The sequence below is a fragment of the Hippocampus guttulatus genome, chromosome 3 (genome assembly GCF_054856545.1).
Source record: "Hippocampus guttulatus isolate MCC_2025c chromosome 3, RoL_Hgut_1.0, whole genome shotgun sequence".
NCBI lineage: Eukaryota > Metazoa > Chordata > Actinopteri > Syngnathiformes > Syngnathidae > Hippocampus > Hippocampus guttulatus.
The window spans coordinates 5,136,448-5,160,885 of NC_141263.1; the positions used below are offsets into that span (position 1 = coordinate 5,136,448).

The window sequence follows — 24,438 nt, forward strand, 5'->3', positions numbered from 1 at the left end:
TTACAGCATCTTTTAACTGCAAGTGTATAACATGCTTCAAACAGAAGTTTCTCATGGGTCTTAGGGATTGCAGACAGTGAAATGGTGTTTGTGGAGTCGAGACTGGGGTGGAAAAAAAGTGCTTGAAAGCTCTGCACTGAGCTACAAGGCAAACAGTGATGTCATGTGTAAGCCACCCACCCCATTTGGAGAAATAAAAAAAATAAGCGTCACTATTATTTTTCTGAGTCAGTGTAACCAGTACATTCTGTTTACCTCAATGCACGCAGCTCTCTGAAACTTTGACAAAATGAGATCTGTGTTTTTGTGGTTTGAAGATCAGAGAGGTGCTTCACCTGGGATGATGAAAACATCTTCTCAGTGTGATGATTCTGCGAACTTATTTTCGAGTAAAATCAATATTTTTCTATGGGTGCTAATATTCCTATGAAAAGCATTTTACACAAATATATTTCTATGATTAAAAAAATGAACATCCAAAGTATGTATTTTTACTTGATGTTTATGTTCTGAAAAATATACATTATGTGTGAGATTCACACTATACAATGCCAGGCATTTGGTTTTTAATGAGGATTAGGACAAATGTCGCTATGGTCACTGAAAAAAACAATTGTGTTTTGATTCAATGTAAGGTTGGAAGTATGTCATACATTTACATCTAAACTTAAAAAGTTCATGTGCCTGTATGAGTAGACATGAGCCTGAGTTCCTAAACTTCTTTTTTCATCAAAAGTACACAATAGCTTTCCTCTGAATGATAAGACATTTGTCTTATCATGATAAGACTTATGAATGATAAGACATTTGTTCTGGATCGTTTCTGGTGGTGGATGAATCCATACATTATGCAAATTCATCTGGCAGAAGGACAGTACAGGAATGTCTTAAAATATATATTTACCGTATTTTCTGCACTATAAGGCGCTTTGGATTATAAGGCACACCATCAATGAATGGCCTTTTTTAAAACTGTTTTCATATATAGGGCTCACTGCATTATTAGGCGCATAGAATAGAAGCTACAATAGTTTTTTTTAGAAATTTCAATAGTTGACAGACCAACAAGACTACTGAGCCTAATACTATTTTTTTAAATTAAATAGCTATGACAGGAATTGTGAAGCACGCAGTCAGTTTTATTTTTGAAAGAAATGGATAGAACTGTTTCAGCAGGTCTGCCCAACATCAAAACAATATGAATCTTAACATGTAACAAGTCGATGACATTATGTGGAGAAGGCACAGCCCCCAAAATAAAGAAAAAGGATCAAACAAAACAGTGTAAAAATAAAAACAGACAAAGTTAGAATAAACCGGGCAATTGACATTGCCATGTGAGATACAGTGATGAGAAGTTGCCTCCACGAGCGAAAATACAATTGATCTTCAAATCGTGATGCTTTCCTTTCTTGACACTCAGGGCTGCCACTGCCCGCAAGTAGTAACCCCTTGCCTGTTCGCAACCACTCACTAGCGTGAGCAGGATCTCATTTTCATGAGACAGGACTGACCCCTTCAATAGTAGGGTTCAATGTGACCAGTATTCTTGTTCTTTGGAGTGTTTTGATAAAAGCATGTCACAGACATGTTATTATGACATATGGAAAGTGTTGTAAATTGTAAAAAAAAAAAAAAAGTCTCCTCAAAGTCTCCTTTAAATTACAAACATGAAACAGACAACAGGTTAATTTTCTAACTCGTGATGCAGAGGCGCTGTGCACTGCACAGCCATGTGGAAGGTGATAAATAAGCTAAGCTAAAAAAAAAAAAAAAAAAAAAAAAAAACACACACACAGTCCAGCCAACAAAACAAAAACCGTTGGATCAAAAGTCAAAAGTCGTAATCGTCTTTACATAAGCAGTGACTTAAAAATCACTCACCGTTTCTGTGTGTTGCTCTGGGTTCATACAACTTTTTAAAATTATCGTGTCTCTTAATTACCGGCTCAGTGCAGCAGACACTCACTGTGAAACTCATAAATAAAAGTGTGTGATTACAGCCTTAACTCTGGTATAAATGATGACGGGGTTCTTTCGATGGCTTAGGTTATTTAAAATATTTCCTAATACTGTATTGTCTTTTTTACACTCTCTGCCAAACCAAATAAAATCACCGTGATTATGCATGACATAAACAGACAATATAATGCTGAGAGAGTTTATGAATAAACCAAATCAAACAATATCATGGTGAGAGAGATATTAAATAAACTGAATTACGTTTGAGTTGATTTGTAAGTTTCCTCCACTTAATGCACTTTCCAGAAAATGTAACATTATTAGTTATTGATTTTTCTGTTGTTTGGTCAGAGTTTGACTCTAACAATACAGGTGCAGACAGTGTAGGTGCGCTTACTTGTGTGGCAGCTTTGCGAGTGCTGTCACGTTATTTATGTTACAATTTTGGAAGAAATTGCAATGAGTTCTTTCGAATCTTGTGCCTAATAACGGTCACCACTTTTAACTATACCAATCAAGATTTATGAAACTGCCGAGGGATGGCAACTTCTGTGGATCTTTTGTGCAGAAACGTGTCTTTGAATTTTAAAGTCATTCAAATACTCCCAGTGCCCTTCACCAGAAATATCTTACAAAAAAATGAGATATACAAAGTATGTATAAGCTATTCTATATTTAAATGCATTTTTGAGTGCTGTAAATATTCTTTTAAAAGTTTGTCTGCTTTTTTTTTTTACTCATCAAAGTTGCTGGCAGGGGTTGATTCAACTGCACTGCTCTTGCCCCTCTTGTGATTTCTTTGTCTTGCTTTCACTGCAGACATTAATTTGCATTAATACATTCAGGTAAAATGAAAGAATGGTTTCTCTTCAAATTTCACTCACCATCAGTGCACTCCACCTGGGGTGTCTCCCATTGTCCATCTGTTTTACAGCGGACCACTGGGAGGTGGCGCTGTCTAAATCCTGAGTTGCACTGATACCGAATGATTGAGTTGATGGGGTATTCCTCCATTTTGTTACCAAACATGTGAGCATTTTCCACCAATGGAGGGGCACCACAGAACACTGAGGATGAAAATGAATGAAATATGTATAGTGCCAGGAAGAAATGGACAAGGATAAAAATGTGAGGCCTAAGCTGACATACCTGGTCCTTTTTTGCAGGTAAATGGTAGATGGTAGTTGCAAGGTACATCATTCCACTGACCCTTGGCATGCCAGATCATCACGACACAGTCTTCTCCAGAGTTAACGTAATTATCTGGTTGATTTGCCTTCCAGTTTTCATATTGCTTTAGGCCAAATAAAATAGTGTGTATAAAAATTAAAATCTAACAAAGTACAATACAAGGCACCTGAGATCATAGATAAGACATTTTGAAGGTATTTATAGTCAAATTTACTCTGCTTGCATCTTACGTGTTTGCCAATAAACAATATAAATTTATTATAATCCACATGATTAGTAGCATGGCATGTTTTTTACCCTTTCCTAAAGTGTCACTTTAGGCTATCACTATCTATTTACTTATTTACTAAACTTTGAGGGATTGTTGTGCATTTTCAAATACAATACAATAAGTGACCGATGACTGGTACTGGACATTTGTTCCATGAGTATGTCAAAGCTGCTGCTCAGCTGGAGCTGTCCATCCATTCATCCATCAGTTCATCCATCCACCCATTCATTTTCTAATCCACTTAATTCTTTCGAGGGTTGCGGGTGTGCTGGAGCTTATTCTCGCTGACTTCGGGCAGTAGGCGGGGTACACCCTGAACTGGTTGCCAGCCAATTGCAGGGCAAACATAGATGAAAAATCATTCACGTTCAACCTCACACCGAGGGACAATTTAGAGTGATCCATTAACCTGCCGCACATGTTTTTGGAAATGTGGGAGGAAGTTCACATAAGTTTTCCCCGATAAATTTCAATTAATGTCTGTAGAAATACATAAAGCATATGAATTACAGATTAATGCTGCCAAGAACTGTAGAAAATAATTTTAAATACTATATGCAAAGTCCTTGTGGAAATTGGATGTCATGACACCAAAGAATATAAATGATACCTCAGCTCATAGGTGTCAAACTCAGGTACTGGAGGGCCGCTGTCCTGCATGTTTTCAAAGTTTCCCTGTTGCAACAAACTTGATTCAAATGAACAGCTTCAATATCAGGCTTCCGCAGACCTCGCTGATGATCTGATCATTTGAATCAGGTGTGTTGCAACAGGGAGACTTGGAAAACATGCAGGACAGCGGCCCTCCAGGACCGGAGTTCGACACCTGTGGCCGGCTCAGCTCTACAACAGTTATGGTTGACTTTTGTTCTACCAGGGAGGATGATGCGATCTTAAATCACTTTGTATTTAATCTGCAAAATAATTATCAGGTATTGTCACTCACCAGTCGAGTCCCATCTGTCCACCGGAAGTCCTTTTCTATTGTCTTGTCATTGAGTCCGATCCATTGATAGTCTTGTGCATTGGCTAATGGGGGGTGGGGGGGGGGGAATCATTACTCAGTATGCTCTAACGTTTACATTTAACCAGAGGTGGGTGCATCAGTAAATTTTGCCCCACTGCCATTTGTCACTGGCCAGTGCCTCAAGCCAACCAAATCTGTCATCGTCAGTCTGTAACTCCATTATCGACTTTAAACGCGCTTCGTTCATCGCTAAATGACTTTTCGTCACCGCTAGTTGAGAACCGTCAACCAGTCCATCACTCTGTTATTGTTAATTTAACAATGCTTCCGTCATCGCTAAATTACCACTATTTTAGCGCCGTCAGATTTTCTTCTTTTCTTCTTCAGTGGCGTTGAGAACCTATTTACTACGTCACATTTATTCTGAGTACAGGTAGACAACAGTTAAATTTAAAAAAAAGGCAGACACCTAAACACACATAGCATGGTGATTGGTGAAATAAAAACAATATGGGACAGTGTCATTGTGGTCTGTGAGACTGGCGAAAGATAAATACAACACATCCAGCCTCCTTTCCCAGTCGGAATGGCTGAAAAAAGGAGCAGGCTTGGAGAATGGGAAACCGAGATTTAGCACCAAAGGTCAACAGACTGACTAGCGATGTTCAGGTTTTTTTTTTGTCAGAGGACAAGGAGCCCTTCCTCCACGCCGCTAAAAGCAACCCCGGTGTATTCACCCCCGTGAACAAACATGAGAGACACACTACACGCGTTTTCATCAGTCAGTAAAACAGGAGTCCATCAGGACTGAGAAGTTCCTTTGGTACCTACTCAGTTAGTGACGATTCCGGTGATGGACGAAAATCCACTTCTGTCTTTGCTTAGTCCGTCAGTTTTTCAAAATTTCCCGTCATTCATCATTCGCCAGCAAACCAGGCGTCCGTCAGTGATGAACCGACGGCCCTTTTATCAGTAGTGACGCAATGCCCACCTCTGCATTTGACATGAACATATCCGGTAGGCACTCACAGTTGACAAAGTGTTGCTCCTCTGGTGTTATGATGCTGACCAGATGTGCATTCAGATCCCGGCAGCGTTGCTCAGCATCCAGCCACATCTCTCGATCACTGAAGTACAGATAGCAGTTCCCCTGAAACTTAGTCCAACCCTTTTCACACCGCTGTTCATCTGCAGCCAAAAAAAAATCAAGAGATATTGACGTGAAATTAGGCAATGACCCAACACACCGTGTTGATTGAACCTATGTTTTCACATTTTAGTGTTTGCAACTGAAAATGAGATTTAAGGGTCAACTAGAGCTCCAATAAATGAGGTGAGGGCGGGGGGGCGGGGGGGGGTGATCAATATCCGAGCAAGTGAAAACAAAGTCCATTTATTTTTTGTGTGTTATTTATCACCAAAGGTCGTATGAATCATGAACTTTGTCCGGTCCCTCTCCTCGGACATGGGTGACTCTCCAGGGGTATGAAGACCCAGACAACTTAGCTCCTAGGATCATTGAGACACACACATCCTCCAACACGATCAGGGGATGGATCATAGAGGGGACGTCTAATTTTGAAAGTGGGAATATGGCAATAGCAAGTACAATACTGTGGCAACTCCTCATAAAACCATATAGTTGGATTGGATAAACTTTATTGTCAAATGTACTGTATGTGTAACATACAGCACAGATGAAATTTCTTCCCTCTCAACATAAATAGCGGCGCTATCAAAAGAAAAGTTAACAAAAAAAGAGAGATTGGCTCCCTTCTCCTGTCCCATGTAAATCCGCTTAAATTCCAAGCCGCAACTCCCACTTCCACATATGCATCGGCGCTCTGCGCTGACGCTCCTTTCTTCTCATCGTCAGCTCCTCAATCCATGCATCCATCCAGTCGCAGACTGTCCATCAGCACCGACCTTTTCGCTGAACAAAGCGGGGCTGTGAAAATGCTGCCTACTTCAGGCGCAAGACACAAGTGGAGAAGAGGCTTTCGATCTCCTTAAAGCTTTTTTGATGGGAACCAATAAACCAAGACCACACAAAAGGAAATTGCTAATGTTAATCAGTTATGGCCTTGTCAGACTACACAACTTTTTTGTCATTCACGACGGTCGCCGTGTCAGACTACCACATAAATATTGTTCTGTGTCTTGGACCAGGCAAGATGTCACACTACACATTCATCCCTGACCAGACCCTGCCCAAACACTGCATGCTTTCGTCAAGATTTAGTCCAATGACGCAGGTCCATCGGGGAAGCAGGACGAGCTGCTGTAGTCACGTTGACGGAGGCTTTTGGTGCTGAATGGATTAAATGTTCAGAAAAGGGAAAAGAAAAAGAGTATGGACCTGTTCCTGGATGGTGGGGAGAGGGCAGTATGGACTCTCTATTCTCCAAAAACAGCTTGAGGTAACAAATTTGTTTCATGACACCACGTTTGCTAACCAGCTATGAGTTTTGCAGTTAGCAAACATAGCATGAGTTGAAATGCTATATATATTTCTCAATATTTCCCATTTTCTTGTCATGATGTCATTTTTTAAATAGTGTACACCACATTGTAATTTTGTGCGCTATGTCCAGTCTCTCGTCATAAATTGGAAGGCACTGTCTCCCTATTGGTCAATGTCAAAGAACCAATTGAAGAATGACATAGGACAGGGGTGTCCAAAGTCGGTCCTCAAGGGCCACTGTCCTGCCTGTTTTCTAGCTCTCCCAGGAGCAACACACCTGATTCAAATAATCAAGATCGTTCTAATGCTGCTTCAGAGCTGGCTGATGAGCTGATCATCTGAATCAGGGGTGTTGCAGCTCGCAGAGCTGGAAAACAGGCAGGACAGTGGCCCTCCAGGCCCGGAGCTGGACATGCTTGACATAGGACATGATGCGTGAAGACAACTCAGATATCAGTAGTACATCTGGGTGATTGGGTTAACATCATTGATATCTACTACTACTAGTACTACTATTACTACTACTACTACTTCGACTGTATGCAGTTGAGAGTTTGTTAATGTCTATCAGCAGTGTCACGGTACAGGGTGGTGATGGACCCCAAAAAGCAGGCAGGAGGGAGGAGCAGAGTGAACTTGACAGATTGTTGGTATTTAAACACTAAGGAAACAAAATCCAAAGTAGCAAACAAAACCATGACTGAAGCAAAAACTAACCATGACCGAAAACAAACATGACAGCAGCAAAGGAACAGAGCAACAAACAAACATGACGGTAGCCAACAGCAACAAACAAACATTACAGTAGCCAACAGCAACAATGACCCGACAATGAGTGTTCGGGCGGGAGTCCTTTTAAACAGCTAACAACATAACGACCGACAGGTGTGCAGCTGCAGGGGGAGCCCTACAGGGCCACCTGTTGGTCACAAACCGAAACATGACAAGCAGAAGCTAAACTCATACCAATCTCACAGCGCTCCCCTCCGTAGCTTGGCAGGCATACGCATTTGTAAGAGTCTGCATTCTCCACACAGGTGGCTCCATTGGCACATGGATTGGAGTGGCAAGCATCTAATTCTGAAAAAAAAAATGTGGGTGAGCAATACTAATATACTGTTTTTAGTAAGGTATTGGGAGCAAGGGTGGAAGCTTAGTTTTTCTGACAAGTGGGAATGATGCTACTATTGGCAGGAAAGATCGTGAACTCGTTGCAACTTCAAAGCTACAAGAAACTGACTGCATATTAAATATTTGATCAATCATGTTATTTGGTGTCTTTAAAATGAGAAAAAAGTACTGAAGTTGTGTACACCAAATGTTGATTTTGTAAAAAAAAATGTATTTAAAATGTAAGATTTTTATGCAGAATCAGTTTGCTGAAACAGATTGTCTGTTGCCTGCGTAAATTTCAGTAGAATCAGAGCATCCATGTCCTCATTTTAAATATGCACACAGCAAAGCAAAGCTCATGGGTGGGTACAGCAGACATCAAAACAACATCAAAGCTGAAGAAAGGATTGATTAAAAACACCCAGGACAGTAATATCTGAGCAGAGCCAATAGATATTCGGTTAACACCCTAACAGTCAACAGTATTCAATAAAGAGGATACAATGCACAAAATTGAAGACAAAGCAAAACACCCAAACAGAAGAAAGAGAAGGTGTTTTCATTAACTTTGCCAAACAAAGTATGTTTTATCAATAGTTACTATTATCACAAAACACACTGCATGCATACCATCGGGGAACATGTGTAAATAGTCAGTTAAACCCATTGTCTGCAAAAGAAAATGACAAAATAACTAGCAGTGTCTAAAGTATTCACGTTCAGAAAGTACAAGTATAGATATTGGGATTTAAAAAGACTTTTGTCAAAGTTAAAGTATCAAATCCAGATTTTTATTCAAGTTAATGTATAAAATTAATGCTTTTAGAACTACGGTACTTAAAATATAAAAATAACAGACCAGTAATGCAAGGAGAACAAAATGCATTGAAGCGGAAGTCAAGTCAAACATTTTCTGTTTCATATGATCTATGTGCCCTAATAGTCCAAACATTTTTTTTTCCTGATTAATCTTGTATTTATGGAATTATAACTAATCAGATTAATCCACCCGACCCCAAAGTTTTTGACTTGACTTTCAGGACAAACGGTTAGACCGTATCACAAAAGCCTATTTCGCACTACCCCACCTCCCCACAAAAACATTTTTCTCAAGGCCACAATGATCCTTCCATAAACCATCCATTTTCTGACCCGCTTTTTCCTCACAACGGTCGTGGGCGTGCTGAAGCCTATCCCAGCTATCTTTGGGAAATAGGCAGGGTACAACCTCAACTGGTTGCCAGCCAGGCAAAAACTACCATCTGCGCTCACTATCACACCTAGGGACAATTTAGAGTGTCCAATTAACCTGCAAGTGTATTTATTCTTATTTTTCCATTTTAAAGGTTAAATTTACAACTGTTTGGAAGGGTGAGAACCATGTGAGGGATTCGTAATGGCTTAATTGAGGCGTAACTCCAAAAAAAAAAAAATCTACCTCGACGTCGCAGATATTACATATTGCGAGAGATCATTGAACATATTACCCACGAAAAGTGAGGAAACATTGGACTCATTAGCGTTCCTCAAGGCCCCTGAGTCAAGGGGAACTCAGACTCTGTTGTATGTTTTGTATGGCCCACCGCAAAAGGAACCAGATCAGACGTTTGTGATGCAGTTGAGAAAGAATGATTTCATAGTGATAATTTCAGATTTTTTTTTAATACATCAACAAGAAATCTAGTTATTTGCAAGAAATTAAGTCTAATTGCAATTGGCTTACATACCCTGAACGTGTTCAGCATCCTCTTGACTTCCATTAACAGGTGGAATAACATTGGGAAGAGCAGATAGTCCAGCTGGGGCAAGCTTAGAAGCAAGAGCCCGAGATAGGCCCTTTGGATTATTAGTCACTGTGGCAGTCTCTATTAATTCCCACTGAGTGGAGGGTGATGTCATAACCTGCGATGGCCCTTCATTCTGAGTTTCTGAAGGAATTGACCTGATGACACCTCTACTCTCAGTGTGGAAACCTCTGCCACTGTTGTTGATTTCTTCCCCGCTGTACTGCACTGTCCCTTGTTGAATCTCCTCAGACACAGTAAGGTTTCTAGACACTCCTGTCATAACATCCTCAGTCAATAATGTAACACTGTCACCTTCTCCAGACATTGCAGCCCCAGATAAGGGCTCCATGGAGCGAACTCCTGACAAATTCTCAGGAATGGCCTCCCCTGAGTTGTAGAGTGAAAAGCCAGAGGATTCTTGCTCCCCAAATGATGACTCTGTGAGGTCAGTGAGCACTGACTCGTCAAAGGTCACATCTGAGAAGAACATAGAACCACTTCCAGAAGCCGAGCCACTGAGATCATGTGTGGACATCCCATAACTGTCCCCAGAGCCACTGAAAACCAGTAGTCCCCCTCCAAGCTCATACTCTTTTTGGGGAATAGGAGCAAATGTGTCATTCAATTCATTATCTATCAGCAAGATCTTAGCATCTCCAGCTCCAGTAATGTGCCCACTGGCACTTCCGGAATAGGAGAGCCCTGATGGGAGACCACCAGAAAAGTCCAGGCTTTTTATAAGACCAGATGACATGCCAGAGAACTGACCATTTTCCCCTGAAGTTTCCATGGAAAGATCAATCTCTTCGGAGGTGAAACCAGGATCAAGGTCAGATCCAGGTTGGTCTCTACTACCACTAAGCCTTCCTGAACCTATTTCTGAAGACTTTATATTTATATAAATTTCTGTGCCTGCCTCTTCAGCTTTTTGGAACCTCTGTGAAATGGTGTCTTCTGATAGATCAGTGTCATTGTTAGAATACAAAACGGCACTGATTACTTGTTCTCCACTGATCCCTGACCTAGAAGAATCAGCGCTGGTAACACCTGATGTACCATGAGGCTTGTCGGTACTAGTACTGCCCACCGTGTTTCCAGAGCCGGACAGGTCTCTGGACATAAACTGATCTCCTAAGCCAGATATTTCCCCAGAACCATCCAATTCTTTGGAGATGACCTTGTCTCCAGAATTAGAAAAGATCAAAAAGCCAGAGCGGTCCCCAGGGGTACTTTGGTTGACAAAATCAGACAGGCTTCCGAAGTCTAACACATCCCCAGATATAAGTTTGTCTCCATAGCCAGACAGATCTCCAGAAAAGCCCCTGTCTCCTGATACAGACAGGTCAACAGAGGTCAACCGGACTCCAGATCTGGACATATCTCCAGAGATAACCTGATTACCAGACCCAGGCAGGCCTCCAGATGTGTTATCAATTGAAGACCCTGATCCAAAATTTGTTGAACCTGAACCAGAGCCTGGAGATTCCACAGGGATGGGTGTGACAATTGGTGTAATCACTAAAGAGGCAAACAAACAGGGCATGACAGATAAAAGTAAAAAAGATTAGTTTAAAAACAAAAATCATCATTGAAATGGTACTTACCAAGTCTCACTAACTCTGTGATAGATGTTAAATTGGGAAGGACGTCCTGGATATCCGTGATGTTAAGTCCAGTTTCATTTGCAATAAATAGAATGTCTGCTGTAAAAACACATAAATAGTCAAATATTAATACATAACACAAATATAATGTGAGGGTGAGTATTTACCTCTGAAACAATATGCATCAAATCTGTCGTGAATATCAGGGCCTGCTTGGTTGGGATGAATGTAAACAGTGTGTACTCCTGATTTTCCTGCTCCACACTCAGCACGAGGGTTAGTGATGGGATAACGGACACTGCGATCTCTGAGCCAGCCAGGACGGCACTTGTCAAAACCTTGCTTCCAGGCTGCGTGGAGCTCTCCTGTTGAGGCCAAGCTGGCATTCTGCTCGAGACACCGAGTAGCCGCCTCGTCATAGGTGAAACCCATATCAGAGCCCAGATGGAATACCTGCCCTAGGAAGCAAATGAGTCCATTCAAAGATGATGGATGATAGGAAAACACACTAGATCAACAAACTGCCAATGTGCCATATGCAGTACTTCTTGGTTAATACGAAATGTACAGTTGAATTTTCACTGTACAGCATCATGCAGTGCTTTGACAGTAAACACCAACTGCCTGGAACTATAGGACTTTACTTTGAGGTTGGATGAGCCTCTAAAAATGGTTGTGGACCATAAATTGTACGATGGAATACAGTTGTTGTGACACGATTCCATCTCACACACACAGTCATATAGATTCAATCCAAATCTCAATTTTTGGCACTTCGATGATCATGGAGACTAAATCCAAATTTCTTACACACGTTTCCTGTGCTGTGGAATCAAGATAGCATTTTTGATAAAGTTGTTGCTGTGAAGTACTTTTAGATGAACCACCTGTGCACACAACTATACTGTACATACAGCTCTATCTGTGTGACTTGGTCACTACATAGGACCAACCTGAGTAAAATTCATATTGTTTCATAATACAATTCTACAAAGTATATCATTTCTGTCTTGGATAAGTGTGCTGGTCTCAAAACGTTTTACATCTCTTCAGCTCAACTCAACCGAACTCATCTTTATTTATACACAGCTTTGACAATAGCTGCAGCTGTAACAAGCACTTTAAAGAAAGGGCTGATAAGTGTGAAACTAAAGGCTGTTGTTTATAATAAATGCAATATAAAATATATGAAATGTCACAGATTCAAAAATGTAACACAGTTAATAGCAAAGTAGCAATTGGTACTTTAACTTCAAAAAACAATCATCTCAAAACCTGACTCAGCACTCTGGACAATCTACTTTTTCATTTGAAGCCATTCAGGGATGGAATAAACTGTCAATTAATCTGAAATAATTTTCTTATGTGAAATTAGAAAATGGCTTCTACCTGCCTTCTTATCATGAACTGTTAATGAGTAGTTGTATTTTACAATGTACTGAAATTAACGGGGGGGGGGGGGTTTCATCACGCACGTTTTCCATTTCTTTACCTGGCAAGGGACTGGAAATGCAAATTAGCATTAGTCAAATCTGGTACAAAAAAAAAAGATGTGCATTGGCAATGTTGACAAGTGTTTGGGTCTAAAAATCATGGACAATACTTTTCTAACTAGTTCCATATTACAGAATTATTGAGCAATTTAATATTTTGGATCTCCCGTTTAGTTAAACGCTGGAAATTTTTACCTACCTTTAAGCCCCTCAATGTAGCAATAAGAATCATATTGTTCATCTGCTGGTCTCAGACCATGGGACTGAACTCCAGGTTGATCTCCTAAATTTCCATCACACTTGTCTTGATTTGAAACGATGGGGTACCTGGAATCAACCATAAGTGTTTAAAAAGTGTTTTGTGTGTCCATGAAAATAGGTACACATCAGAAATACCGGACTGTCTGATCCATCAGCCATCCTGCATCACACTGGTGATATCCCGTTTCATATGCCAACTGCAGCTGCTCAGGGGTAGCGATGGTTGCACCAACACTCTGACAGGCCAACTGGGCATCAGTAAAGGTGAAGGCATTGCGGCCGGACCGTGAGCGGTAATGAAATACCACACCTTTGTGCAAAAGGAACAACATTGAATATGAGAATGCAGTTGTGAAAGGATTTCAAAGACCGACATCCTACCACATCCTAACCATTCAGTTTGATATGCGTTATTATATCATAGGCTACATTATTATATGAAAACATAGATCACTCACCATTTGGAGCGATCACACCCACTTTGCCTGGCTCCCTGCCTAGATTGGATGGCAAAGTGACTTGCTCTATTATATCAGTGGTAATGTCTGTGACGTTCGGTGGCTGAGGTAGCAGTAGTTCACTGGGACTCAGTGTGTAGCTTAAGTCCACAATGGTCTCAACCCCACCGATCACCTCACTCTCGGTTGTTCGCTTGCCAAAGAAAACCTCATGGCTCTGTACCACTGGGGTAACGCTCAATAAGCCACTTCCTTCCTCTATTAGGCCAGACCCTTCATCTTCAGGGAACTCTGGGGGTGATATTTTACAAAGTCAATCAAATCCAAATACGAACCAGCACAAATTCAGCTGTACATGTCAACCAAATATTATATTGTGCTGTATATCTACCTATCTATCCCTATATACTGTATATAGATAGATAGATAGATAGATAGATAGATAGATAGATAGATAGATAGATAGATAGATAGATAGATAGATAGATAGATAGATAGATAGATAGATAGATAGATAGATAGAGAGCGAGAGAGCACACGTGAATCATGATTGTTACCAACAGGCCTCTTAGAAGTACTTAACAAGCTCACTGATGTACTTACCTGTGTAGCAAAAGGCATCATACGGAGTCTGAAGAAGAGGATATCCTGTCTGATTTGTGTGGAGGTAAACATTTCGCACCCCCAGAAGCCCTCCCCCACACTGTGGCCGCCGGATGTTGATGGGGTAGCGAACGCTTCTGTCACCCAGCCAACCAGCATTACAGATGTCCATCCCTCCTTGCCAGGCCAAATACAGCTGGCCTGTAGTGGCCAGTATGGCCCCCTTTGTAGAACAAGCCAACTCAGCCTCAGAGAAAGTGAACTTTTCTGCTGATGTAATGTGGAAAACCCTGCCTGTAAAAGACAGAACAGGTAAATGAAGTGATCGTGCATATAAAGTACACAAAAGTAGGTTGTGTGACTAAGATCAGTATACTCCTGAAGATGGATGAAAACCTGTCATTTTTTCAGCAAAGCAGTACACATCATAAGTCTCATTGAGTTGTCTCATTCCATATGTCCTGACCCCGGGTACATTTTCTTTGTCGCCCTGACAGTTGACACGAGGATCATGAATTGGGTACCTATTTGAAGACAAGATGAGACAACGTAGCAAAGGAAGGAATATAGTAATCAGATATTTCATTACCTCACTGTCTGATCAGAAAGCCAACCAGCATCACACTGGTGGTATCCATCATCAAAAGCTGCTTGGAGTTGTTCAGGTGAAGCCATGACTGCACTGTTCTGGGTGCATGCATCTCTTGCCTTTTCAAAGGTCATCATGTAGCGACCAGTAATGGGCCGGTAGTGGAAAACAATACCTAGAGTAACAACATTTATATATTTATAATTTTCAGGAAAAACGTTGAGCATAACATTTTGCCTGTGCACTCTAGTGGATAGACAAGAAGAATTATTTTTTTTTGTACAGAAATTCATTCTGCTTGTCAAGAAACACATTCACAAATTTGAGCAGCCTCAGAAGAAAATACCAGCCTGATTGGAAAGATGAATATTATTTGATTTAATCGAGACCCGTTCACAGCACTACTTGAGCAAAGAAGTATTTGAATGTAGGAAGGGGCTTGTGATCACTTAACTGGCTGTAAAATTCAGCAGTCTGGAAGCAACAAAAAAAAAACACTGACAAAAATACACTTTGCCTACCTTGAACCTTCACACGGACATCATCATGATTGTCTTCAATACCATGTTGCACCTCGCAGCGGTAGACTCCAGAGTCACTGGACCTTAACTCAGATATCATGATATTAGCATCTGTTGAGGTCAAAGGGTAGCCCACCAGATGGACCCTGTCCAGGTAGCTCTCGCTGATGCGCACTTCTCCCTCCAAACCAACTAAAATAGTTGAGACCTTGTCTTTGGTAATGAAGCTCCATTTGATGCGATGAGAAAGTGGAGTGATATTGGGCGCTCCAGGGTCTATAACAGTGTGGTCCTATATTAAAAAGAGAAAAATCCATCTCTTTGATTACAAGAATGCATCAAACACAGGTGTGTTATAGATTTTAATTACAGTGATAAAGAAAATAATAAGAATTTATACCTATGGTTGAGTGTCTGGACACCATGAACATGCTTTTGGGAGTGGTTAGTCATCCAATAAATTAAAACTACCGGTACTTGCCTTGTGAGTCATTGTGTCAAGTATTGTACATACACGCAACTCTACCTAATAATCTGAAGCAAAACTGTAGGACATAATTTATGAAACAGCCTAATAGGCCCTATCATTGTGCTGAGCGCAAGTCTAGTGCAAAGCGCGGTCTAACTGTGCACATGGGTGGAATTTGATTACCGGTAGTTTTGGTATTTTGGTAGACTGCACAAATAGAATTGGTCATAACGTGGCACCAAATTTGCAAATGCGCTGAGTGCTATGGCAGGTCCAGTGAGACGTAGCGCCTCCACCAAATTTACAAGCAGGCCGAACTGACCATTGCCTTGGCATGAAAATTATGATGCGCCTATTTTTACCCAGAGCATAAACAACGTTCTGTTACCAAATTGCCGGATGAGTTGGGGGGCGAGGCAATTCCATGTGCCGAAACGGCCAGGGAGGTGCAACACAGCCCAAACACTAGACTGGACTTGCACTGGCCCAAAAATGAAGTAATGCCTGTTTTTACGCTGAGCGCGTGTCGCCACTCTAGCAAATGTCTTTACGGTTTATCATTTAAGGAAAATAATTTGGGAAAAGGGAGATCATTTTTCATTTACTGTTCAGTCATTCTGAACTTAACTCAAACACACACACACACACCTCAAAGTGGCATGGAAGTATTAATGTGCCTCCAAGTAGTGGCCGTTGGGGGTTTTGTAGAGGTATGTTCACATTCAGCACGTCTGCTGGGTCTGTTTCAGGGAGCCACATACAACATAGAATCGGAATTACACTACACAAATAAATGAATTGAAAGTTTCCGAAATGCAGGAACTTTTCTTACCAAGGAAAGAGCTGTCATCATACATGTAATCAAATGATCCTGAGATTACATTTAGACAAGCACAAAGATGAATAACCCACTTGATCATATCTGAAATAAGAGAAAATGTTTGAATTCAATGTGACATCTGCACACAAAATACAAAAATTGGCTTATTTTGCTATATATCGTGAGGTAGTGCTGTTACCCATCCTTTATAGAGCAAATGCATCATGTCACCAGCGATTTCAGTTTCTACTTTGTCAGTCTTGTTGTTTTTTACATTTTTTTGTTAAGGATTTTATTTGTGTCTACGTTTGTGGTATCACATCACTGTACAGTTCGTCCAGGAACTGTTACACCACTTTGGTGCCAGACCCACACAAGTCCAAACATTTTGCCAATCATGAATCTTTTACACCAGAAGTTCTCAACTGTTATGTTTGGACCCACATTTGACTCTTATTTAAAATTCATGACCCACTTTTGTAGAACAATAAAGAACATGTTTTGTTTAAAAAATAGCCTCTGAAAACACATGATATATTAGATTTGAAGCAGAAAGAGTGTGTGTGTGTGTGTGTGTGTGTGTGTGTGTGTGTGTGTGTGTGTGTGTGTGTGTGTGTGTGTGTGTGTGTTGGGGGCAAATTGTTCAGGCTGCTCCCTGTAGTGGTCAAACTGTCAAAAGCAGGTTAAATTCCAATGACAGTAAAGCATGAGTAGCCAGGTAATAAAATGCCCAATGAAATGAAAAAATATATATACTGTATCAGTTAAATGTTTCTTTCCAACAAGCTTGCTGTATACAAATGGAAAGAAAATGAAGAGCTTTTGAACCATTTTTAATAATGAATTTGAAAAGAACAAATTGTCGGATTTCAGCCTTCTGTATGTTAATTCTTAAAGTTGTCCTTTGGTCTCTATGAAATATCTTTTTTTTTTTTTCAAATGTATAATTAATACAACTGGCTTTCTTCTATTCTGTACTTGTTCAGGTTGAAACTGAAAAAGGTTTGTACATGATGTGACCTGGATGTCACCCCAGCGTTTTGTATTGAAGTGCTTCTGTTTGAGCTGAACAGACACAGAGGGCCTTTCAGAAAACATGTTTCAAACCTGGAGGGAGTGACTGTCCAGGACTGAGATGTGGCCTTTGGTGTAATTGATACTTCATTGACTACTGACTTGTGTGTGAACAGCAATGGTGGCACACTTCACACAGGCCTCATTCATATTCTGGGGCGAGGTCCACTCCCAGAGAGCCTGGGGCCATAAGAACAGATTTGTTCTTCTCGAAGTCTACATTATTGCAGCTTTGATGACATCAGGACTTATGTAAACAAAGTCGGTCCTTTCCCTCAGTTTCCATTACTGCGGACATTCAGGCAGGAGACTTGAAAAAGTAGAAGACATGTTGGGAGGAGTTCTTGGCCACAGATGAAGTCATGATGAGGCTTTGATGCACTTGTGCTCATGTGACCACACGTGCTATAGCATTCAGCGGGGCTGCCTACATTACAAGTTGTTTTCAATTTACCTCCATTAATAATCGTTAGTGTGACTGGAAATTAAACAATGAAAATACTTGTACATGTATAAACAATATAAAGAATGGTGTACAACACAGTACTGTATAGTATTCACTTAATTACCCATCATTGAAATATGTACAGTACATGTTTTAAAATGTATTTTTGCCTCGGATTCATCTGATATTCAGGTAACATATGGAGTGTAATTTTTTTTGTACACCAGTTTGGATTTTATTGTACTGTTGCAAATATATTTGATTAAGATATACAGATTTCCTGTCTTTATTCATCCTGTGAGGGATGCCAAGTTTCTACTTGTTTTCCGACGCTTGATGAGACACAAGAAAGATACTTTGTGTTCAGGTGCAAAATAATAACAATGACATCAAATTTTCTAACCATAAAAGTAAATTGAATTTGTCCGATAGTCCTTTTCATTGTATCCACATTTCTTCATAAAACAGTATAACAAGCGCACCTTGTGAAGAAGACAAGTTACACACCTGCTGAAGAACGTTTTCAGCTCTAAGTCAGACTTTTCTTTCGTGCTGTGTCTTTGCCTCAGGTAGTACTCTCGGTTGCAGCTTTGTTAGTAAGAATATCCCTGTGAAAAGCAGAAAATCCAAGGTACTTGACTGCGTGCAGATGACAGAGAAACGGTGGGTGTCAAACCTCAGAGGGAGCCACAGTCAACCAGGTCCTTATACAGAAATTCCAGGAGACAGTTACTGCTTTCAAAATAAAAGCAGATTGCTGCTGGGTTTGTCTGAGACTGCCCAGGAAAGGGACTCAAAATAGGGGCTTGCGCATCCAAAGAAGCATGACATCCTGTTGAAATTCGGCGCATATGATGTTCTTTGATTAAGTTCAAGTACAACCAAAGGGGATGACAAAATGAAGATGAAGCTTTTTATTTTGTTTATTCGTTTAATTACCAGGCATTATTAAGGTAACACGGTTAAACTGTGGCATAAATATTACATTGGGTAGTGGTCTACTTAATTTGCTAAGCACTTTATATTGTTTTATTTGGGTTAATGAAAATCCAAAATGTTTCATTTTAAACAATTTGGTTACTTTTTTTTTCTCCAATATTTCTGTCTGTGTTAGGATTTTTGTTACTGTACAGTATTACAATTGCGGCGGCACGATGAATGACTGGTTAGCATGTCCGCCTCACAGTGCAGAGATGCAGGGTTTGATTGCAGCTCTGGCCTTCCTGTATAGCAGGGATCCCCAAACTTTTTCCTGTGAGGGCCAAATTACTTTTCCCTTCTCTGACAGGGGCCGAGTTCGGTTTGGAACAAAAAGTGTGACGATCGCAGGAGGTGTCGAGACATCAACATTTATTGTTTTCCAAAAAGCCGCACATAACCAGGTATTAACCTTTTTCCGGGCTCTTGACAGGCACAATTTATGAAATCAATAATAACCAATCTTTTTTTTTCTTTTACTTAATCTTTTCGCCATTAGTCCATTTTTTTTTTTTGACAGGAGTGCATCGCAGATTTTATTAATTCATTTATTTATTTTTGGGAGAGAGGATTTCCGAATAGGGCACTAACTGCAGAAGGGTGGAATAGAATGTTATGTCCTATGCATCTACAAGTCTTGATCACCTGGTCAGACCTGGAGGGGGAAAGCCCCCCCCCCCCAAAAAAAACATAAAAAACACATCTTTGGTATTGTTCAGGCGGCCTAGGAAAATGCAGAGGCGGGCCACATTTGGCCCGCGGGCCGTAGTTTGGGGACCAATGCTGTATAGAGTTTGTATATTCTCCCCATGCCTGCGTGGGTTTTCTCTGGTTACTCTGGATTCCTCCCACATCCCAAAAATATGGAAACCAAACACTCTAAATTGTCCCTTTGTGTGATTGTGAGTGTCAATGGTTTTCCATCTATATGTGCCCTGCGATTGGCTGGCAACCAGTTCAGGGTGTACCCCGCCTACTGACCAAGACAGCGAGGATAGGCCTCAGCATGCCCGCAACCGTCATGAAAATAAGTGACTCGGATAATGGATGGATGTTACATTTGTAACATCGCGATTATAGGGTTTGTTAGGAAGATATGACAACCCCAGAATTGCTGATTTTGATATTTTTTCATTATAATGGGATGTAATGAGGAAACGTGTTTTGTTTTGGGGTTTTTTTTCACTTGCTTGCAATGAAATGGCCATTATGTTGCTTGTGTTCCAGGTAAATATCGGGGTATAGTAAACCAAGATTAAAGAGGGTTTCTGCATCACTACTGAAAAATAAAATACTGATCTTCACTTTTGTGAAGTCCAGAAATTTAAACTGAATGCTGCATCCTCAACTTGAACAAGACACCTTTTCACTTAACATTCAAGTTACCTACAAAATGTTAACATTTTACATACATTGAAATTAGAATACCTTAGTCATTCACAAAAATATATGTATTTTAAAACAGGCAACACATATGAGTTTAGGAATTATAGGTCTACTAAATGTCTGAGTGTATTCTACCCCTTCCCTAGTTTCTCTCACTCTCCTGACAAAAAAAAATGACACAATGCTGCTCTTTCAGAAGTGTGCAAGTAGATATTCACTCTGGAGTTGACTTTGGGTGTAGCACAATGACAATAATGCTCTCATTCTACAAATAACATAATACAGTACGCACATTCATCCGTAGTGTGACTATGTTCCACATATCCATTTTATCTCTGTAGTTATCGTCAAAATGGATGCCCTTCATAAGAAAACAGGGGTAGTACATTACTGAAATATTTTGAATTGGTAAATTTGGTCAAGTTCAAATACCAGCTGTGCCATTTTTGTGTGGAGTTTATATGTTCTTCCCAGGTTTTTAACCCCTTGTAAAACTGCTGTGGATCCTTAAACTCACTTTTATTTTGTGTTTGTTGCCTTTTTTTTTGTATTTTGTTTGTTGTAGTCGATAATGAATGGCTTCTGCGTTCTTTCTTTACCAGAACAGAGAGAGGGCAGTAGCATAAAATAAGGAACAAGCACCCCATCACCCTGTATTGTACTTTGTGGATATGTTTTTGTCGGATTATATCAGGCTGTATTATATTTCCATTCCATGAATTCACTCCAACAATTTCATTGATCTCCAGTTACGCAAATCGTTCAAGAAAGAGAAAACAAACATTTATGTATATATATATATATATATATAAACCTTTTAAATAAACCCTTTTCTGCAAAAAAAAAAAAAAAATATATATATATATATATATATAAAAAACAGTGGCAGACATACAGGAAAGAGTCTCAGATATGAAGAACTGGACAGCACCAGGCCCGGACATGGTCCACACCTACTGGCTAAAGAAACTCACAGCACTCCATGAGCGCCTAGCAGCACAAATGAACCAGCTGCTGAGGGATGGGACTCACCCAGGATGGCTAACCGAAGGTCGAACGATCCTGATCATGAAGGATCCCTCAAAGGGTGCAGTCCCATCCAACTATCGGCCAATAACCTGTCTCTCCACAACATGGAAGCTCATGTCAGGCATCATTGCGGCTAAGATAAGTGGACACATGGATCAATACATGAGCGAAGCACAGAAGGGCATTGGTAGAGATACCAGAGGAGCCAAAACAGTCGCACAAGACTGCAGGTCCCGACGTACCAACCTGTGCACAGCCTGGATTGATTACAAGAAAGCCTATGACTCAATGCCACATACATGGATCACTGAATGCTTGGAGTTGTATAAGGTGAACAGGACCCTAAGAGCCTTCGTTGCGAACTCGATGAGGATGTGGAAAACCACACTTGAAGCCAATGGCAAGCCACTTACCCAAGTGTCCATCAAATGTGGCATATACCAAGGTGATGCACTCTCCCCACTGCTGTTCTGCATAGGACTGAACCCCCTAAGCCAAGTAATCACCAAGACAGGCTATGGATACCGCCTCAGAAATGGAGCTACAATCAGTCACCTCCTCTACATGGATGACATAAAGCTGTATGCTAAGAGCGAAAGGGACATAGACTCCCTGATCCACACAACCAGGATCTACAGCAGCGACATCGGGATGTCATTTGGGCTTGAGAAATGTAGTCGGATGGTGACTAAGAGAGGAAAGGTAGTCCGCACTGAAGGGGTCTCACTCCCTGAAGGAACAATAGCAGACATTGAGGACAGCTACAAGTACCTCGGTATACCACAAGCCAATGGCAACCTCGAACTGGCAACAAGGAAAGCGGCTACGGCCAAATACCTCCAGCGAGTGAGGCAAGTCCTAAGAAGCCAGCTCAATGGCAAGAATAAGACCCGGGCAATAAACAGCTATGCCCTGCCAGTGATCAGATACCCTGCAGGAATAATAAGGTGGCCAAAGGAAGAGATTCAGACCACGGACGTTAAGACCCGAAAGCTCCTAACCATGCACGGAGGGTTCCATCCCAAATCCAGCACCCTGAGACTGTACGCAAGCCGAAAGGAAGGAGGCCGGGGACTAGTGAGTGTGAGAGCCACTGTCCAGGATGAAACATCCAAGCTCCATGAATACATCAAGGAGAAGGCTCCAACGGATGATGTACTCAGAGAATGTCTCAGACAATGGGGAACAGAAGATGAGGCGCTGGAAGAGGGACCATCATGGGAGGACAAGCCCCTACACGGGATGTACCACCGGACCATAACTGAAGTGGCCGATCTCAAGAAGTCCTATCAGTGGCTAGAGAGGGCTGGCCTGAAGGACAGCACAGAGGCACTCATACTGGCTGCTCAGGAGCAGGCCCTGAGCACCAGAGCCATTGAGGCCCAGATATACCACACCAGACAAGACCCAAGGTGTAGGTTGTGCAAAGAGGCACCTGAGACGATCCAACACATAACTGCAGGGTGTAAGATGCTGGCAGGGAAAGCCTACATGGAACGGCATAACCAGGTGGCTGGCATAGTCTACCGAAACATCTGTGCGGAGTATGGACTGGAAACCCCAAGGTCAAAATGGGAAACACCTCCGAAGGTGGTGGAGAATGACAGAGCAAAGATCCTGTGGGACTTCCAGATCCAGACTGACAAGATGGTAATGGCGAACCAACCAGATATCGTGATCATAGATAAAGGGCAGAGGAAAGCCGTTGTAGTGGATGTAGCGGTCCCAAGTGATGGAAACATCAGAAAGAAGGAACACGAGAAACTCGAGAAATACCAAGGGCTCAGAGAGGAGCTGGAGAGAGCCTGGAAGGTAAAGGTGACAGTCGTGCCTGTGGTGGTCGGAGCACTCGGGGCAGTGACCCCCAAACTAGATGAGTGGTTGCAACAGATCCCGGGAACAACATCGGACATCTCAGTCCAGAAATGTGCAGTGCTGGGAACAGCAAGGATACTGCGCAGAACCCTCAAGCTTCCTGGCCTCTGGTAGAGGACCCGAGCTGAATGAGGGACGGACACCACCCGAGGGGGGGTGAGACGAGGAATTATATATATATATATATATATATATATATATATATATATATATATATATATACACACACACACACACACAGAGTATATATAAACTAATTTCATAAGCAGTAGTACAGTGGCTTTCTTTGAGACAAATGCAACTCAATACAACTGAATAAACATTGAATTTTCACTTCAGGGGTTAAAATGATCCATCCGTGTTCTATTCACTTCTAAAGCCTTCGAGCTGTTCTGAGTCTCAGATGACTGAGTGAAAATGTTGCCATTCATTTATGACTTGTCCCTCAACCGGTCGCCAGTTAGCAACAGGATATTATCATTTGTACATTATCAATAAGAACGCTAGAGGCCGCAAACCCCCTTCTGCGTTCGTACCCGGTGATTCTTGTCTCCTTTCGTCGGCGTTGATTGGCTACTGTGTTTTTTGTGGAACGCCTTCTTGATTTTTTTTCTCCGGTCCCATTGGTTAATTTAAACCTTGTTTTATGTCCTTTAGCAGAAAAAAGTAAGATAGGTTTCACATGCAAAGTGTCAACGCAGGAAACGACTTTATCGCATGACGGTCGAGTCTTATTGTAAGTTTTTCATTTTTTTAAATTGAATACTGTAACGGAATTATTGTTGATACACCGATAATGATGCGCTTTATAATCAAAAGTCACGGTTGCTTATAATGTCTCCGTCAGATGCAAAAAATAGCTTTGTGAAATGTTTACATTCCTGACCCTGCCGAATGCTATGATATGCTAAGCGTTACCCTACAATATTAATTTCGACAGTGATAGGTATTGCCTTTTAAAACGACTGCCGAGAGTGAGGTCGGTTGCTATAATATGATGACTATTGCCTTTTAATGTCTAAACGAATTACTGACATGTCTCACACATCGATGAAGTCATGTACCAACGTAGCCTACC

At 41.1% G+C, this 24,438-nt stretch overlaps 2 protein-coding genes across 7 annotated transcripts in view; one reads left to right on the forward strand and one right to left on the reverse strand.

Annotated features, from left to right (window-relative positions):
* Window positions 1–1,118: 1,118 nt before the first annotated feature.
* LOC147207232 (aggrecan core protein-like) lies at window positions 1,119–16,610 on the reverse strand. The gene is made up of 19 exons (XM_086107840.1): window positions 16,586–16,610; window positions 16,402–16,493; window positions 15,285–15,576; window positions 14,764–14,938; window positions 14,571–14,698; window positions 14,175–14,468; window positions 13,572–13,862; window positions 13,249–13,423; window positions 13,052–13,179; window positions 11,527–11,817; window positions 11,360–11,458; window positions 10,500–11,273; window positions 9,696–10,142; window positions 7,822–7,935; window positions 5,421–5,579; window positions 4,371–4,453; window positions 3,112–3,256; window positions 2,847–3,029; window positions 1,119–2,775 (listed from the first exon to the last, which is right to left on the reverse strand). The coding sequence occupies exons 1-19, from the start codon at window positions 16,608–16,610 to the stop codon at window positions 2,696–2,698; spliced, it is 3,975 nt and encodes a 1,324-aa protein (XP_085963966.1). The 3' UTR covers window positions 1,119–2,695.
* Window positions 16,611–24,001: 7,391 nt separating this feature from the next.
* ppip5k1a (diphosphoinositol pentakisphosphate kinase 1a) overlaps window positions 24,002–24,438 on the forward strand; it is a 58,557-nt gene continuing 58,120 nt past the window's right edge. For all 6 annotated transcript variants that reach the window (XM_086106306.1, XM_086106300.1, XM_086106303.1 and 3 more), the window contains exon 1: window positions 24,002–24,096. The gene's annotated coding sequence lies outside the window, so the exon portion shown is untranslated. The remainder of the gene's footprint in view (window positions 24,097–24,438) is intronic.

Bases quoted from the DNA above. Each gene is read 5' to 3' on its own strand.
- LOC147207232 (XM_086107840.1), bottom strand. From the start codon at position 16,610: ATGTATGATGACAGCTCTTTCCTTG. The intron at 13,863-14,174 runs GTAAGTACATCA...TATCACCCCCAG, and splicing joins TGATGCCTTTTGCTACACAG to AGTTCCCTGAAGATGAAGGG. The intron at 7,936-9,695 runs GTATGTAAGCCA...TTTTTTTTTCAG, and splicing joins GGATGCTGAACACGTTCAGG to AATTAGATGCTTGCCACTCC.